This window comes from Pantherophis guttatus, chromosome 8, assembly GCF_059756535.1.
Source record: "Pantherophis guttatus breed Tessera chromosome 8, ASM5975653v1, whole genome shotgun sequence".
NCBI lineage: Eukaryota > Metazoa > Chordata > Lepidosauria > Squamata > Colubridae > Pantherophis > Pantherophis guttatus.
This window is the reverse complement of record NC_142070.1, coordinates 78,932,972-78,951,369: the sequence shown is the minus strand read 5'-3', so window position 1 is coordinate 78,951,369 and position 18,398 is coordinate 78,932,972. Positions and strand designations below refer to the sequence as shown.

The window sequence follows — 18,398 nt, the reverse complement described above, 5'->3', positions numbered from 1 at the left end:
AAATCAATTGCCAAAGTTTTAAGTATGTGCTATATGACGACTTTTAGAGGAATGAGATGGGTGTAGCTCCCATTTCTGAGTTCACACACTTAAAAGAATTAGGAAAAAAATTAATCTCAGGTTACGGATCTCAATAAAAGCATCCTGGTCACAAGGCAACAGGAACACAAACATTGTTCAAAGAAATAAAACAAGGTTGCTTTATTTTACATTCTTATCACATTCCATCATTAATCTCAAATGGGCATTTGATTTCCATGTTCTGTAGTTATATTATCTGTAAACGGATATATTTTATTCGAAGTGCATTTTAACCTTATCAATTGTATTCCAACCTATAACCAAAGCCAGGATATTTAACTCTATTACATCTTAGTCATTTTGATGCATTATCTACATACTTTAGTATCAAAAGAGTCATTAAATGCTTAATATCCATTTCACATGTATGCAGACCAGGAGTATAGATAGTCCTCGACGTACAACCACAATGGAGCCCCAAAATCTTTGCTGCTAAGTGAGACAATTGTTAAGTGAATTTTGACTTAAATGAATGACTGTAAGCCAAGGACTACTTATATAGATCAACATCCAAAACCAGGCAAAAAAAGATGTGTAGCAAGAAACTTTCATTTTATGATGAAGAATAATGCACTGTTATTTAAGTATAAAGACTGGAATAACATTGAAGCCTTTCAGCAATATTGAAAACATAATGGAACTTTTTGTATAATTTTGACATAGAAATTCAGCTGCAATCTTGATCCCATAAAAGAACTTTTGGTCTTACAATGTGACTTATTTGGTAAATTCTATTTAAAGGAAGAAGATACATAGTTCATTGAAAAAAAAGTCAACAAATTTACCTTATTTGATAAAAGTCACGTAGGAAATTACTGGGCTGGGTGGGAAGGCAAGAGTATAATATGCATGTAGAAACCAACTGAAAATATATAAGTACAAAGGAAATGGAATGACTTACAGGACAGTAAACGAACCCATCACTTTTGGCATCAACAAAAACTAATTTGGTTCCATTGGGATCTGGGAAGATTTTTTTCACACCAACTGAATGCTGATACTTATTGACATATTGCCAGTCTTCAATGTAAAAATATTGAATAAGGCCAGTCTAGGGAGAAGGAAAGGAAGAGAGAGCAAACAAACATAATAGTAAGAGATGAATTTATCAAAATGTAAACCATACGATTATAAATGTATCGTTTGTTGTCTATATGTGACTTGCAAAAGACTTTTAATCTGAAATATATACCAAATATCAAATATATAGACGGTACCCTTCAAGATGTATATATAGTAGGATACCTTAATGTCAGAATAGGAATTAAGACAGTAAAATTAAAGGCAGTTTATAGGCGGTTTGCTCTATCAGGTGTTATTTATGGTATCTACAGGTGGTCCTTGATTTATGACCACAATTGAGCCCGACATTTCTGTTGCTAAGCACGACAATTGTTAAGTGAGCTTTGCCCCATTTTGCAACCTTTCTTCCCATGGTTGTTAAGTGAGTCTGGCTTCTCCATTGGCTTTGCTTGTCAGAAGGTCGCAAAAGGGGATCATGTGACCCCGGGTGATTGCAACCGTCATAAATATGAAACCAATTGCCAAGCCTCTACATTTTGACCACGTGACCACAGGGATGCTGCAACGGTGTGAAAAATGGTCATGTCACATTTTTCAGCGCTGTTGTCACTGTTGTAATGATCACTAAATGAAAGGTTGTAAGTCAAGGATTACCTACATTTACACAAGATGCAATGTAGGTTCTAGCAGTACCACAAACTCTATGACTGCCAAAAGATGGCAATAATATACGTAGCAAGCGACACTTGCTGTAACGAATGGGGAAGAGTTGAAACCGATCCATACTTACATCAGTCCCGTAGATGAGGAACTCACTAGTTAAACAATGGCACAGAATTTTACTTTTATCATCGGTATCTGGGAACAGCCTAGTCTCCCGTTCCTCCTGAGTATTTGAAGGTTCACTTTCTATCTAAAACAAGAACAAGAACTTTTGAGTTTCAGAATAGTAACCTAACAGGTTTTAATCATGCCTAATTTCAATTTAAGGAAATTAATAATAATTTTATTGTCATTGTACGTGTATACACAGTATACCCATACAACGAAATTCACTTAACATCCAAAGACCAGGTCCAACACACATAACAATCCCCAAACACACTCCCACCCACCACAATTCCCCACCCCTCAACCACCCAAACATCCACACAACAGACTAAATAATGCTGTCCAACAGCTCACTGATGGTGGCCCTTGAGTTCATTGTTGAGTGCAATTATAGCTCTGGGATAAAAACTATTCAGAAAACGTGTGGTCCGAGTTTTAATTGTTCTGTATCTTCTGCCAGAAGGCAACAGTCCAAAAAGATTGTAAACAGGATGGGAAGAGTCTCTGAGAATGTTATGCAACTTTCTCAAACAGCGAGATGCAAAGATGTCGTCCAGGGCTGGTAGCTGGAGCCCAATGATATTCTGGGCAGTTTTAATGATTCTCTGTAGAGCTTTTCTGTCCGCTACAGAGCTGCTCCCATACCATGCAAGAATACCGTATGTCAGGACACCCTCAATGGTGCTGCGACAGTAGGACAGAAGTAGATGCTGAGATAGATTTATCTTCCTGAGCATTCTCAGGAAGTACAGCCTCTTCTGTGCCTTCTTCACAATTGGTAATCAACTTAATCTTATCCTTTTTTTTTTTTAAAGGAAATCACAAGCTGCCCTAAAACCTTCAGATTTTTCAAACCAAACCAATTAGAGCAGTGATGGCGAACCTTTTCGGCACCAAGTACCAAAACTGGAATGCGTATGTGCGTGCATGCGCCAGAGTGCTGGAAATCCAAAAACTAGCTGGCTGGCAGACGCATGCATGCCGACCAACTGGTTTTCGGGTTTCTGGCACTCTGGCGCCCGCACGAATACACACCTTCTGGTTTCAGCCCTTGGTGCTGAAAGGTTTCGCCATCACTGACATAGGCTATATTGCAATATACCTGGTCCTTGGGTTTCCAGCGCGCGCATGCGTGCCGGCCAGCTGGTTTCCGGCACTCTGGCATGCGCAAAATGCACAAGAAACATGAAGAGCAGTTGCTGATGGTGTGCATGCCCACAGAGAGGGCTCTACGTGCCACCTCTGGCACGCGTACAGTAGGTTCGCCATCCCGGAATTAGAGCTAGGTTTTTGACCTGCAATTCTCTCATTTCAACTCACACGTTCTAGTGAATCTAGCTTGTTTTCTCTCCTCCTCCAAGTTATACTGGAAAATGTAATTTGGCTTTTTCACCTCGATTGGAGTAAAAGTACATTTACTGTCATTTGTGATATAAGAGAAGTTTCTGGCTCAGCTTTCTACTTGCAGCTTAAATGGGTCTCTTTATCCATACTTCATGCAAACTACAGGCGATTCCAAATTCTTAACATACTTACCATATGCAACTGGATTTTACCATCAAAAAGTGCAGCGGCATAATCAGAATTCAGACATATACTGGCTACTGTTCCCAGATATTCCATGTCCTTGAGCTTTTTTACTCCTGCAAAAAAAAAAAAATTTAAAAAAAAACTTTTAAAAAAAAATATCAAAGCAATTTAAAATACCTCTGAACCTTTGATAAGCGTAGATTGAACTTGTGAAGCTTACAACTGTCTTTAACATCTGCAAGGATGAAATGTAACAGCCTCCAGAGTGACAAATTCTTGTACAAAAGCACAGGCAGTCCTTGGATTACAACAGTTCATTTAATGACCGTTCAAAGTTACCACGGAACTGAAAAAAGTGACTTATGAGCGTTTTTCACACTCACAAACATTGTAGCATCCCCACGGTCATGTGATCAAAATCTGAACCCGCAGCAATTGACCCCTATTTATGACGGTTGCAGGGGTCACGTGATTCCCCCTTTGCGACCTTCCGACAGATTCGCTTAACAACTGAATTACCAATTTAACAATTGCAGCGATTCACCAAAGGTTGTAAAATGGGGCAAAACTCACTTAATGAATGTCTCACTTAGCAACAGAAATTTTGGGCTCAATCGTGGTCGTAAGTTGAGGACTACCTGTAAAAGTAAAGGTTTCCCTGTCAGTCGTGTGCTCATCTCCGTTTCTTGGCCGAGGGAGCCAATGTTGTCCGAAAATAATTTCCGTGGTCATTTTGGCCAAGCATGACTATATACGCCAATGGCGCCCAGAACTCTGTTATCTTCACACTGAGGTGGTACCTATTAATCTACTCGCATTCGCGTGCTTTCAAACTGCTAGATGGGCAGGAGATGGGGCAAGGAACAGGAGCTTACCGTATTGTGTGGAACTCGGATTTCGAACCCGGGTTGCCAGCTCTTCAACTGACAAGCTTAGCGCCTTTAACCGCTGAGCCTTCCCATCCCCCCAGGTAAAAAACAGCACACACAAAACAATGAAGATGACATTTGATAAGATGAGCGATGAAAGCCTCCTGAGAAATAAGGGAACCAGTGATATACTTACTGCTCTCTCCGAGGACATAAAACCATGCCCGGTTATTCATGCCCACAGCTAAGTGGTAGGGCCCAACGGCAACGAAGTTGGGCTCAACTTCAACAGAAACTCTTATCGGTGGTTCCTGCCAGGACAGACAGATTAACAGATTAACAGAGTTGGAAGGGACCTTGCAGGTCATCTAGTCCAACCCCTCCCCCCCCGGCCCAAGCAGGAGACCCTACACCAGAGGTGTCAAACTCGCGTGGTCACAGTGGTGTCACATGACGTATCACGACCTCTCCCTCCTTCTCTAAACCGGGTGTGGCCAGCGCATGACACATTCGGCCCGTGTGCCGCAAGTTTGACAGCCCTGCCCTACACCATTTCTGACCGATGGCAATCCAGTCTCTTCTTGAAAGCTTCCAGTGATGAAGCTCCCACAACTTCCAAAGGCAACTTCTGTTCCATGGATTGATTGTTCTGACAGAAAATCCCTCCTTATTTCTAGGTTGAATCTCTCTTTGTTCAGTTTCCATCCATTGTTCCTTGTCTGGCCTTCAGGTGCCATGGAGAATAGCTTGACTCCCTCCCTCTCTGGGGCGGCCCCTCAAATGACCACATGGCTTGTCCTGAGGACTGAGGAGGCTAATTTATCTCAACTGGAACTTTATAAAGGAATAAAGCATCATACACTTTCAATGTAGTTGGCCACTGTGACCTCAAGAAGGGAGGTGAGGTAGGCAATCCTTGTGCCATACGAGGCTCCGAGGATGGGAAGGTTGGTTAAGAACACATGGATGAATCCTCGCTTAGTAGACACTGCCAACAATTGTCCATCGTCCGTCCATGACAACTGATCCAGACCTAAAATATTAATGATATCACATTGAATAGTTACGTTTGTCTTGGAAAGCCAAAAAAAACAAAACAAAAATGAAGTTCTTTCAAAAAAGTACACTTTCAAACCGCTAAATGAGCTGCTTCTGTCTGGATGTTGTAATTCCAACTCATCCAGTGACTGGCAGATTGGAAAAGATTCTTAAGGAATAACGAACATGTGTGCCCTTGATTTACTTATTTGTAAGCATATATCCCCCAACAGGTTTTACAAAAACACATTTATAAAACTAAAGTAAATACTTAAATATGAAAAATCTCTGACACTCTAAAAGGACATGGTAGAAAGGAAGGTTTAATCCCTCTGCCAAAGTCAGGAAGAGGGAATTTATCTCAACCTCAACAGCCATTTATTTCACACTAAGGATCTCATCCTTAGAAAAATCCTAACTTGGTGGGATTTGCAAAAAAATGGGAATCCTGCAGTTTGGACTGAACAGAAAGAGGCGATCCTGCAGGTAGTTTGGGCCTAAGATATGTGTTTGGCTATGGTTTCTTACTTATTCTGCAGAAACAGACCTTCTTACCCTTAATTACAGTGCAAAGGTAAGGAGGATTCCTGGAATTCCTGAGCTCTTCCCATCTAATAATTCTCTAAAGTTGGGATAACTTGCACAGGTACTTTGACTTGTGCGCTCCCTTCTTCCCTTCACATACAGAGGTGAAGAAACTGAAATTCCCAACTTCCTAAAGAATCTGACTTGGGAAATGCAATAGCTTCAGTAAACTATCTTTTTTTTTTTTTTTGGCTTTATTCCAATGTTAAGGGCCCTCTAAGATTTGTTATTAACTGAAAACTGAACCAAATGGCAAGATGAAACATGTGAGGTCACATTTGATACTGTTCCTTCTCAGTCCCCCAAAGACTCCAAAGGTATTGAAAGATCAATCTTGCTTAATCCAACACAAACAATGAAACTGGCAAGCTATCAAACCGGGCAGCTGTCAAACCTTTATTTTCATCCTCTAAGTTTATGATTGCGCACATTTCCGTCAGATCTGACAAGTTATGAATCTTGACACTACAATAAAAAGAAATTTGATTTCTTCAGTAGTCTCACTTTCGCAATAAATTGCATAACATCAGTTATGTAAACACAGAATTTTTTGAGAGGTGCTTTCAAAAATTGAACTGGTAACATCTATGGAGATTCTCAGTCATCCATCAGGTCATGGTTGTCCCAAAGGTGCTTTTTCAAGGGCCAACTGGACTTTCCTGTTTTTCCTTTGAAGACGTTTCGCTTCTCATCCAAGAAGCTTCTTCAGCTCTGACTGGATGGTGGGGAATGGAAGGATTTAAACTCCTTGCAGACAGCTGATCATTTGCATCCTTTTTAGAGGGTCATTGAGGCCACTTGGAGCTGTATCTATGTCCTCAGGGTCCTTTTTCAAGAGGCATCTGGACTTTCTGGTTTTTCTTTGAAGATGTTTCGCTTCTCATCCAAGAAGCTTCTTCAGCTCTGACTGAAGGGTGGGGAATGGAAGGGTTTATACTCCTTGCAGTGAAATCCTTCCATTCCCTCCCTCCCATTCAGTCAGAGCTGAAGAAGCTTCTTGGATGAGAAGCGAAACATCTTCAAAGAAAAACCAGAAAGTCCAGGTGCCTCTTGAAAAAAGCATCTTTGGGACAACTGGTAACATCGAATAAAAAAAAACCTCGTTCACAGCTAAACCTTTAAATGGTGAGAAAATATAAAGACGTGCAGGCAGTCTTTCATTTGGATATTAGCTTTGTTTAGGCTAGCAATTCTCAACAATTTGGATCTCAGGAACCCTTTCCATTCTTAAAAAAGAGTGAGGGTCCTACACAGCATTGGTTTATGTGTTGCCTTCCTCTGTATTCTGCATATGTAAAATTCTAAAGTATTAAGGACAACTCTTCTCATAAAATTAAAAAAATTCTGCAACAACAGTACTTTTGTTATTTAAATGACCTTACATGGAAATATTGTGCCTCACCAGTTATCTCCACATGATGCAGCTTTGTTTAATGATTCAGTGATCGCAATGCCGGCCAAGGAATCCTTATGATCAGAAGCCTGGAAGATCTCATGGCCAATCTCTTGAACCTGCGTTGAAATCACCACAAAATAGCCCAGCGAAAAACCAATCATGATATAATTTTCACCATACCTGCAAAAACAATAAATAGAACCAAAAATAAAACCTCTCAGGCATCATAACTCCTGATAGAAATAATGCGGAGATCATCTTAAATTGTGAAATGACTGTAGAACTGAACGGGATCAGAAAAACAGAAAAATTATCCAAAAATTAACTTACATTTATACCAAAAGATAAGGTGCTAAGAGAGACTCAATTGCATATCCTTTTTCAGGGATATTACATTTTAGATTCAAAAAATAAAATATTCTTTTATTAAATATATATATATATATACTCCCTCCAAATCTAACTAAATAAAACAACCAAAACTCAAAACTCACTTTAAAATGATGAATTAAACTGCCATAGTTTGACAGAGTGGGTTTTAGTTCAAAAAAACAAAACAAAATTTATTTGTTTTTAAGTTGCTACACAGTGCTCTTTTTCATTGTTGTTGTTGCAACTGACCAATACAATCACTCCAGAGAAACATTATTACTTTAGGGGTTACTTACAATTTGTAAGCTACTATCTTTCCATAACGTTTTTGAAATGCTAGTTCAATTGGTTTTTCTGGATCTTTGAAGTTAAAAAAATATAACGTTTTTTGTCCAACCACAATGCACACCTGACAAAAAAGGAGAAAGGTTACTGAAACAAGAATGTTTCCAATACAACACTTTCTCTTATCCCCAAAAGACAATTCAACTTCCTTGGTTTTTTCTTAAAGACATTTCACTTCTCATTCAAGAATCTTCTTTGGTTCTAACTACCTTTCTCAATAGAACCAATAAAAAATGAATATAAAGAGGGTTTTTCTTAAAACAAATCATTAAACTTTATTAATTTTAAAGCCAAACTGAATAACAACAGAACCAAGCTTGAAAGACTGACAAATACAAAGAATTATTTTTTTGCTAGTCCAAAATCTTTTGTATAAAGATACTGCCATATCACCTATGAAATCTGAACAAGACATCAGGGGCAAAAGTCACATGGAAAAGAAGACGATTGCAAACTTCCATTGAGGACCTGTGTACTGCACGAGTCAAAAAGAGGGCTGTGAAAATATTTACAGACCCCTCGCATCCTGGACATAAACTGTTTCAACTCCTACCCTCAAAACGACGCTATAGAGCACTGCACACCAGAACAACTAGACACAAGGAAAAGTTTTTTTCCTGAACGCCATCACTCTGCTAAACAAATAATTCCCTCAACACTGTCAAACTATTCACTAAGACTGCATTACTATTAATCTTCTCATCATTCCCATCACCCATCTCCTTCCACTTATGACTGTAACTTTGTTGCTTGCATCCTTACGATTTATATTGATATTGTTTCCTGATTGCTTATTTGTACCCTATGACTATCATTAAGTGTTGTACCATATGATTCTTGACGAATGTATTTTTTTTCTTTTTATGTACAATGAGAGCATATGCACCAAAGACAAATTCTTTGTGTGTCCAATCAAACTTGGCCAATAAAGAATTCTATCTATCTATCTATCATCTATCTATCTATCTATCTATCTATCTATCTATCTATCTATCTATCTATCTATCTATCTACCTATCATACAACTGGGAAAAACTATAGTTTAGTGGGAAATTATTGAATATACTTCACAGGCAAAGCTTTGCAGGTTAAACTCCCCGGAAACAAGCTGCCTTATTAAGAATCAGGGCAAGAGGTTGGTTTTGCTAATTTCAAACTTAATTTCAAATGGATTTTTCAGCGTTAACTTTTTTTTTTCTATTTTTCTTTTTCAGCGGTCTTTCATTTCACCAGATGAAGCAAGATCAGTGTAATATAGTTTCAGGATGGTCATTAATAACCTACTGTGGTCTCATTTCCTCCTGTTTCTTCATCAGTCTTCATCTTGACAAACTCCATATTGCTGGGGTCTTCTCTCACTGCTGTCTGCAAGAATAAAATTCTGGATTAACTGAATTTATAGTATCTCTTTGTAAAGAGTTATATTAATCGGAAAAGGAGAGAAGTAGGGCACTAACATGCTTATTGAGAAATCGTCAGTAACCATTTGGAGGATATTTTAAACGCTGACTGGATTTTTGTATTGCTCTAAGATAGGTATATTTAATAATTCAGTTAAGGTGTATTTCATAATTATAGTTACCTGATGGTGATGTTTTGCATTAATCACCTGTTATTTCAAAACAAATCCTAAACTGATTAAAGCATTGATTTGAGATATAACTGTTTGGGGATTCCTATAAAGAACACACACTGAATAAATAGAGGAAAAGTGCAAAGGTTTCCTGTATTTTTTTTCATCTCTTGCATGTAACAAAAATATAAGTTTATTACCACTCTGATAGTGTCGCCTTCATGGTTGCTAATCGTTATTAATTTGTCTTCTCCGCCTAATGCAATTAATTTTTCTTTGCTCCAGCAACCACAGGTGATCCGTTTGGTATGCTTGCCTGGTAAAAAAAAGACAGGCAGAAAAATCTCCAATTTTTTGCTTCTTAACAACTCTTTATTACAGCCCGAGGCCAGCTTTCAAACAACTATAGAATGAGAAGACACATTTGAAATGCAGAGAAGACAAATATACCACAACACCTCAAGGGCCAAATCTGGCCATTTGTAAAGGTGAGAACAGAGTATTTATTCATGAAAGGAGAAAAATGTAACTAGTATAACTAGATAATACCCAGGAAGATGAGGTAATTTTTCCCTATATTATAAAATATAATATAAAATTAATTATATAATTATTTAAATAGTAACTAACTTTGTGGGTAAAAATCTGCTTTTTTCCCCATGCTTAAAATTCTGTTCTCAAGGAAAATACTGGAGAAACCTGTCTTGTCTCCAAAATATGAACTGAGTATGTTTTTGACTTTTAAAAGCGAAAGATCTGTGATAATTGCCAAATTACAAAAACAAAGATCTGAACTAGCCTAAAAATGATTAGATTATCAAGATATTTGTCCTTTTAATCCAAAAGCTTGGAATAGCTTTCAACAGAATTAACTAATGAAACTTAAACAAAGGAATGAGAGAAAGATTCAAAAATGAATGAAAAAAACACTAAGCCAAAGGCATAACCTGAAAAAGCTAACTATCTAAATATTGCTCTGGAGATCCTAGCCTCTGCCAATTTGTTGTAGGATGGTAACAATTAATTCCCAACTTGGCTTTTCTAAAGGAAACGTCCCCACTTTTATTTACTCCATCGAGATATTCCAGTAGCCAAATGCTGGGAGGAAAAAATGCAATTTATATGTCAGCCTGAACATTCTACAACATTCTCAGTGAAAGAAATGCTGAGAGAACATGGGAATAAATTATTTCTGTTTTTGTTTCTGAACCGGATGATTGTAAACAGTTTTAAAGCACAACTTTGTGTGCAGCCGCACTCTTGAGCTGTTTATCTATTGGATATAAATTACTTCTCCCTTGCACACATTTGCTTTTGTGGGGGACTTGTGCCGACTTTGGCTTTTTTCTTGCAGATGCTTTATTTCCAAAATAGGTAACCTCATCAGTGCTAGTTTCGTAGCGAACCCCACATTTGGTATGAAACATCTGCAAAAAACCCACCCAGCTCAGAGAACACCAAGAACAGTTCAATCCTGAGCTACAAGTATTCTCTTCTATCGGTAACACATTTGCTTTTTCCTGACTTAAACCTGTTACATTTTAAATACCACTCTTCAGAAAATCCCCCTCTACAGTTTTCAAGCTACTGACCAAGGATAGGAATCTTGCGGGAAGTCTGGCGATTATATATTAGTACATTTCCTTTAGCTGTTCCAGCAACTAGTAAGGCTTCAGTTTTTGACCAACACAAGAAAGACATTGGTTCCCTGAAATATAAAAATAAAATAAAAATAAGCTCTGCTGAATTAAACAATATTTAGCTGATTACAACTTTATTTTTCAGGAATAAACAGGACAACAAAAAAGCCCCTTTATCAAGATCAGATCAGGTTACTAGGATGATTCAATTATAATTAAAGTAATATAAAATGGAGGATAAACTATGTGCACAATATTTATCAACAGTTCTTGGTGTGAATTATTCATAAAATTAACAGAAAAGAAAATAGAACAATAAAAGACTCTCATATCAAACCCCATACCTTGAAATGACCAAATTCAAACTTAACATTTGCATTTGGATAAATTCTTTAAAAATATAAATATTGCCCTTGCTTAAAATTAATTGTTCTTCTAAGAGAGAAGGAAGAAGTGAAATAAGATGGAGGAAAGAGATAATAATCCAAGGAGACGACTTTGGAGAAATTATCCATAAACCATTAAGAAAACAAAAGGAAGGGTTTTGTTTTGAGACCAGGGTGAAGGGAAAGTATTTTAAAAACAGACTGAACCTGACTCCTTGAGGTAGAAGAGGAAGGGAAGGAAAACAGGAGGTACACTTGTTATGTTATGTTATGTTATGTTATGTTATGTTATGTTATGTTATGTTATGTTATGTTATGTTATGTTATGTTATGTTATGTTATGTTATGTTATGTTATGTTATGTTATGTTATGTTGTTATGTTATGTGTTATTTGCAGGAGAAACTCTTTTGGAGCACTTCTTCATTAGCAACATGGACAAAACAGCAAATCTTTAGGATTCAACGAAGGCATTTTTGTTGGAAGATGTCTTTTGTTAAGTCTTTTGTAATTTCTCCTGAAAATTACATAACATAGTTGTACACAGAAGATGCCAACTTGCAGGTAATCTCCTCCATATGGAGAATAATCAAATTTCCAAGGTGGCAGTGTGAGATGGACACACACACCAAATGAGGACACTCTTGAAATCCATGGCATTGTATTACATTACCTTTAAAAACAAATATCCTCAAAATGTGTGATTGAGATATTATAGATGTTAATCAGGTTGATGTTATTTAAATGCATAGATATAATTTACCTGATATATTTATATAATTCTAGAGCCATGGTAATGCAGTACTTCAGGCTAGTTCTGCTGACTGACTGCAATTTGGCAGTTTGAATCTCATCAGGTTCAAGGTTGACTCAGCCTTCTGTCCTTCCGAGGTCAGTAAAATGAGGACCCAGATTTTTGGGAGCAAGAGGCTGACTCTGTAAACCGCTCAGTGGAGGCTGTAAAGCACTATGAAGCGGTATATAAGTCTAAGCACTATTGCTATTACATTATATCACATTACATTACATTAATTTCATAAATAAATTACCTCATGCTAGTATCCATCAAAATGGTTTTATTTGTATTGGCATCCCACAGATAAATAGCACTGGATTTATCAGCAATAATTGCTAGAGTATCTCCATCTTGATCCCAATCCATAGCGATGCAGTTCCTATCGAAAGACAAAAATGTCCAAATGCTCTTTAATAAACATCACTGCCCTACGTGTATTTTATAACCTGTTCCCAAACTGCACCTGAAGATACTGACACACTAGATGGAGAAAATCTATTTGGGTAAGACACCTTGTTTTCAAAACCTGCATTATCTGTTTTAGATCATCCACAAGTGAGAGTTTAAATTTAGAGAACATCTAAAGTCATGAACTGAGATTCAAAACTTACCCTGGTAAAATAATTTCATTTTTCTTTTGACCATGGCGATCAAAGACTTTGACAGTGTGACTGTACCTTTAAATGAATTAAAAAAAGCTTATAAGAATTACAATAACCTTTTTCACATGCGTCTAAAATCAGTGGTGAAATTTTTGCGTTATCTTTGGAAGAAGATTAAACAAAGAGATAAGAAACACATTTTCACTCTACACCTTTCACTTCTGCAAGGTCAAACCCAGACACCTAGGATCTTTCATTCATTTCTCTCTTTTTTTTTTAATCTTACCCTGTAACCGCAATGTAGTTTCCTAAGGTTTTTTGCCAAGCAAATTGCACAGGGGCACTAGGTGCGTCCTTCTCTGAAAGGGTAAATACGCGCTGTGGAGGGAAAGTGAGAATTAAACATTTGTAAATTTTTTTTTTAAAGGCCTTCTATTTCAATCTGCAGAACATAGTTCTTCTGTTATAAAAGGCCAGTTCGCAGCAGTCTCTCCTGTTGGCCAGATAAGATAGATAAAATAGATTAGATAGATAGATAGATAGATAGATAGATAGATAGATAGATAGATAGATAGATAGATAGATAGATAGATTAGAGAGATATATATATATAAGATAGATAGATGGATAGATAGATAGATTAGATTAGAGGGGGGAGAGATAATATATAGATAAGAGAGAGATCATATAGATAGATATAGATAAGATAGATGGATAGATTAGATAAATAGAGATGATAGAGAGATAATAGATATAGATGGATAGATTAGATAAATAGAGATGATAGAGAGATAATAGATATAGATGGATAGATTAGATAAATAGAGATGATAGAGAGATAGATAGAGATGATAGAGATTAGATAGATGATAGAGAGATGACAGAGATGATAGATTAGATATAGAGAGATGATAGATTAAATAAATAGATGTGGAGAGAGATGATAGATGATAGATTCGATAGAGAGATGATACATATATATATATATATAAAATGATAGAGAGAGATGATAGAGAGAGATGATAGATGGATGGATGGATGGATGGATATAGATTAGATAGATAGATTAGAGAGAGAGATAAGATAGATGGATAGATTAGATAGATAGAGATAAGATAGAGATGATAGAGAGATGATAGAAAGATGATATAGATGATATATTAGATAGAGAGATGATACATATGTGTGTGTGTGTGTGTGTGTGTGTGTGTATAAAATGATAGATTAGAGAGAGATGATAATGATAGATATAGATTAGAGAGATTAGAGAGAGATAAAATAGATGAATAGATTAGATAAATATAGATAAGATAAATAGACAGAGAGAGAAAGAGAGAGAGAGAAGATAGATGGATAGATTAGATAAATATAGATAAGATAAATAGAGAGAGAAAGAGAGAGAGAGAGAGAGAAGATAGACAGACAGATAGATAAAAAAAAAAATTACTGGCAGATAAAAGCCAGCCAAAGTCTTGGGCCCCCTAATGAAGGGGAAGAGAGAACTCCTTGGAGAAGAGCCCCGATGTCTTGGGAAAGATGGAAGGCCAGAAGGAGAAAGGGGAACGGCAGAGATGGTCAGAAGGACAGAATTAACAGAGCTGGAAGGGGGCCTGGGAGGTCATCTAGTCCACCCCTTGCCCGATACACCGTTCCAGACAAACGGCCGTCCAAGGCTTTTTCAGCGACGGAGGCTCCTTCTCCCCTACCAGCCTCTGAGCAGGCAGGCAGGCAGGCGTTCCACAGGCTCCCCGCCGCCCCACCGGTTGAACAGCCGCCTGTCCTAACCAACCGGGAAAGCTACGGGCGCCCGAAAGGGAAGGGAAAGGAAGGCGCTGAGCCCGTTCCTGGCAGAGGAAACCGGGCTGGCGGGGTGGGGAGCCCCTCGACCGACCCCGCTCCACAAAGCCGCCGCCGCCGCCGCCTCGGCCTTTACCTGCATCTTTTTCCCCTCAGAAACCGAGCGTCGGTTAAAAAAAGGGGAGGGGGAGAGGAGAGGAGGGGCGCATGCGCACACTGAAGCGCCTGTCCGGCATCCGCGTCGGCGTCACCCAGGAGACGGCGGCCCCTAGAGATACTAAAAGATAAATGGAAGAGGCGACCGTTCTTCGGAGCGGTTATCAATCGAGGGTACTGAGAATGTTAATGTCATATTAGCGTATGATAAATCAATGAATTCTCATCTCAGAGATAAAAGTATAAATGCAAAGATCTAGCAAATTTACGCTATAAAGGGGCGTGCAAAAGTGCACCGGCGTGCCTACCGTCCCTGTCCTAAAATTCCTTTTTACTTGCTTTTTTCATGTATTCAAATTATGTTTATACTTTTACCTGTTATCTTATATATGGCTTGACAAAATAAATGAATAAAATAAATAAAATAATGAAGTGAAAATGCAAAGCTCTAGATTTCTATCTACAGTGCTATATATTGATATTGTTTCCTGATTGCTTATTTGTACCTTATGACTATCATTCAGTGTTGTACCTTATGATTCTTGACAAATGTATCTTTTCTTTTTAAATATACATTGAGAGCATATGCATCAGACAAATTCCTTGTGTGTCCAATCACACTTGGCCAATAAAAAAATTATATTCTATCCTATTCTATACGCAAGGTGGAAGGAAGGAAGGAAGGAAGGAAGGAAGGAAGGAAGGAAGGAAGGAAGGAAGGAAAAGGCAACCAGCTGCGAGATGAATGGGCTCAGTAGCACCAGCCATGGATCACTGCTGAGACCAAGTCATGGAAAGATTGTCATGGAGAAAAGCTATGCCTCGAGTTATTTATAAAAAAATAATAAAGGTGGGATGACAAATAAATAAATCTGGAGAAAATCCAAAAGTCAACGTGGACTCAATAGCCCACAATCAAAGTCTATTTTTATTTTTATTTTTATTTTTATTTAAAAAAATGGCAAACTATTTAAAAATATTGTCAGGGAGGAAAGCGATCCCTTTTTTTTTTTTTAAATTTGATTTATATGCCGCCCTTCTCCGGAGACTCAGGGCGGCTTATAATGCGTTAAGCAATAGCCTTCATTCTTTTGTATATTTTATACAAAGTCAGCTTATTGCCCCCACAAACTGGGTCCTCATTTCACCTACCTTAGAAAGGATGGAAGGCTGAGTCAACCTTGAGCCTTGGCAAGATTCGAACCAGCAGTAATTGCAGGCAGCTGTGTTAATAACAGGGTGCTTAGACCACTGTACCATCAAGGCTTAAATCCATAGAGAAATCATTTAAAAATAAATAAATAAATCTGCAATGGGTCTCAATTGTTTCCCCACCAGCGTTCAAAAGGGGAAGAAAAACCTATCCTATAGAAATAAAATTATACTTATACTTAAATTATACTATCCCAGCAATAAATCACACATTCAGGCCATTCCAGAAATATAAATCATAGCCATAGGATTGAACTGAACCCCATTGATAGAAAACTTTGAATTTATTCCTCTGAGGAACCATCATTGAGTCCTTCGGGAGAAGGGTGGTATAGAAATATTATTATTATTATTATTATTATTATTATTATTATTATTATTATTATTATTATTATTATTATTATTATAAAACAAAAGAATTAAATGATCCCTATTGGGGAGTAATCTCCATCAGCCCCGCCCCCGCCCCGCCCCCTCACCACGCCCCTCAACTTTCCGGGCTCCGATTGGAGCGAGGTCTCAGCAGCCCCGCCCTCACAATGCTTAAGGCCGCCGCCGAGTCCCTAGAGCCAAGAAAGGAGAGAGGTGTCTTTGACTGTTTCGTAAAATGAACATTTATTAATGGTTTATTAGCTTCACTGACCAGCTATATACGGAGACATTAATTGAGAGGTCCCAATATTTAAAATGATAGCCGTGTTGAGGCCAAAGTTAAAGATAAAAAGAAAGTGTCCTAGCCTGAGACACTTTATGTGATAAATAAATCGAGGTTTTATCAAACCGCTTGAGATGCTTGCCTCCCCGAAGCTGGAGCAGGGGTGCTATTCAGCAGATTCTGGAGAACCGGTAGCGGAAATTTTGAGTAGTTCGGAGAACCGGCAAATACTACCTCTGGCTGGTCCCAGAATGGGGTGGGAATGGGGATTTTGCAATAGCCTTCCCCCAGGAGTGGGGAGGGAATGGGGATATTGTAGTATCCCTCTCCAGAAGTGGGGGGGGGGGGAATGGAGATTTTGCAGTATCCTTCCCCAAGAATGGGTGGGAATGGAGATTTTGCAGTATCCTTCCCCCGGAGTGGGGTGGGAGTGGAGATTTTCCTTCCCCCAGGAGTGGGGAGGGAATGGGGATGTTGCAGTATCCTTCCCCTGGAGTGTGGTGGGAATGGAGATTTTGCAGTATCCTGGAGTGGGATGGGAATGGAGATTTTGCAGTATCCTTCCCTCAGGAGTGGAGTGAGAATGGAGATTTTGCAGTATCGTTCCCATGGAGTGGGGAGGGAGTGGAGATTTTGCAGTATCCTTCCCCCAGGAGTGGTGAGGGAATGGAGATTTTGCAGTATCGTTCCCCCAGGAGTGGTGAGGGAATAGAGATTTTGCAGTATCGTTCCCATGGAGTGGGGAGGGAGTGGAGATTTTGCAGTATCCTTCCCCTGCCACGCCCACCAAGCTACGCTGACAGAACTGGTAGTAGTTGGGGGGGAAATGCAAATATGACGATGTTTTTGTTGTACACCACCAAAGAAGGTAGATCCACGAGAAACAGATGTTTGAAGACGCACTTTTCAAATAAACATCACAATTGAACAGATTGGAAATGCACGCTCTACAGAGCGTTTTCCAAATATAACCAGGAGAGAAGTTTGATTTCATTTCCTTCGTATTATATATTTTTTAATTCAATACAATAAAATTAATTCCTTTCCATCTATTGGATCGGTTTTCCATCTGACATAGTAGAAATTAGAACGTGTTGGCAACTTTTGTGGGAATTTGATTGCCTTCTCTAAGACGTTTGGAACCATAAGGCCCTTGGATCATAAATGAGATGGGAAGACAGCTAGAAAAGCAGTTCAGGTAATAAGGGAGATAGCGCTGCGACAAAATGGCAATACAGGTAGCCCTCGACTTGCCATCACAATTGAGCCCCAAATCTCCGTTGCTAATCAGGACAGCTCTTAAATGAATTTTGCAGTTCCTGTTTTACCACTTTCCTTGCCACAGTTGTTAAGTGGATCGTTGCAGTTGTTAAATTAGTAACCCCGTTGTTAAGTGAATCTGGTTTCCCCATTGACTTTCCACATGAACCCCAGGGCGCTGCAACCATCTTAAATATGAAGCAGTGGCCAAGCATCCGGATTCTGATCACGTGGCCACGGGGAATGCTGCAA

General features: G+C 38.5%; 1 protein-coding gene across 1 annotated transcript in view; it reads right to left on the bottom strand.

The window, feature by feature from the left end:
- Window positions 1-15,123, bottom strand: part of WDR19 (WD repeat domain 19) — a 42,007-nt gene extending 26,884 nt beyond the window's left edge. Inside the window, exons 1-15 of the mRNA XM_034424819.3 lie at window positions 15,000-15,123; window positions 13,353-13,444; window positions 13,076-13,141; window positions 12,718-12,843; window positions 11,236-11,351; window positions 9,844-9,959; window positions 9,355-9,435; window positions 8,022-8,134; window positions 7,360-7,533; window positions 6,352-6,422; window positions 5,195-5,367; window positions 4,531-4,645; window positions 3,472-3,578; window positions 1,895-2,017; window positions 983-1,132 (exon numbers count right to left, since the gene is read on the bottom strand). Coding sequence (XP_034280710.1) covers window positions 983-1,132; window positions 1,895-2,017; window positions 3,472-3,578; window positions 4,531-4,645; window positions 5,195-5,367; window positions 6,352-6,422; window positions 7,360-7,533; window positions 8,022-8,134; window positions 9,355-9,435; window positions 9,844-9,959; window positions 11,236-11,351; window positions 12,718-12,843; window positions 13,076-13,141; window positions 13,353-13,444; window positions 15,000-15,005 — 1,629 coding nt within the window. The 5' untranslated portion in view covers window positions 15,006-15,123. The remainder of the gene's footprint in view (window positions 1-982; window positions 1,133-1,894; window positions 2,018-3,471; window positions 3,579-4,530; window positions 4,646-5,194; window positions 5,368-6,351; window positions 6,423-7,359; window positions 7,534-8,021; window positions 8,135-9,354; window positions 9,436-9,843; window positions 9,960-11,235; window positions 11,352-12,717; window positions 12,844-13,075; window positions 13,142-13,352; window positions 13,445-14,999) is intronic.
- Window positions 15,124-18,398: the final 3,275 nt, after the last annotated feature.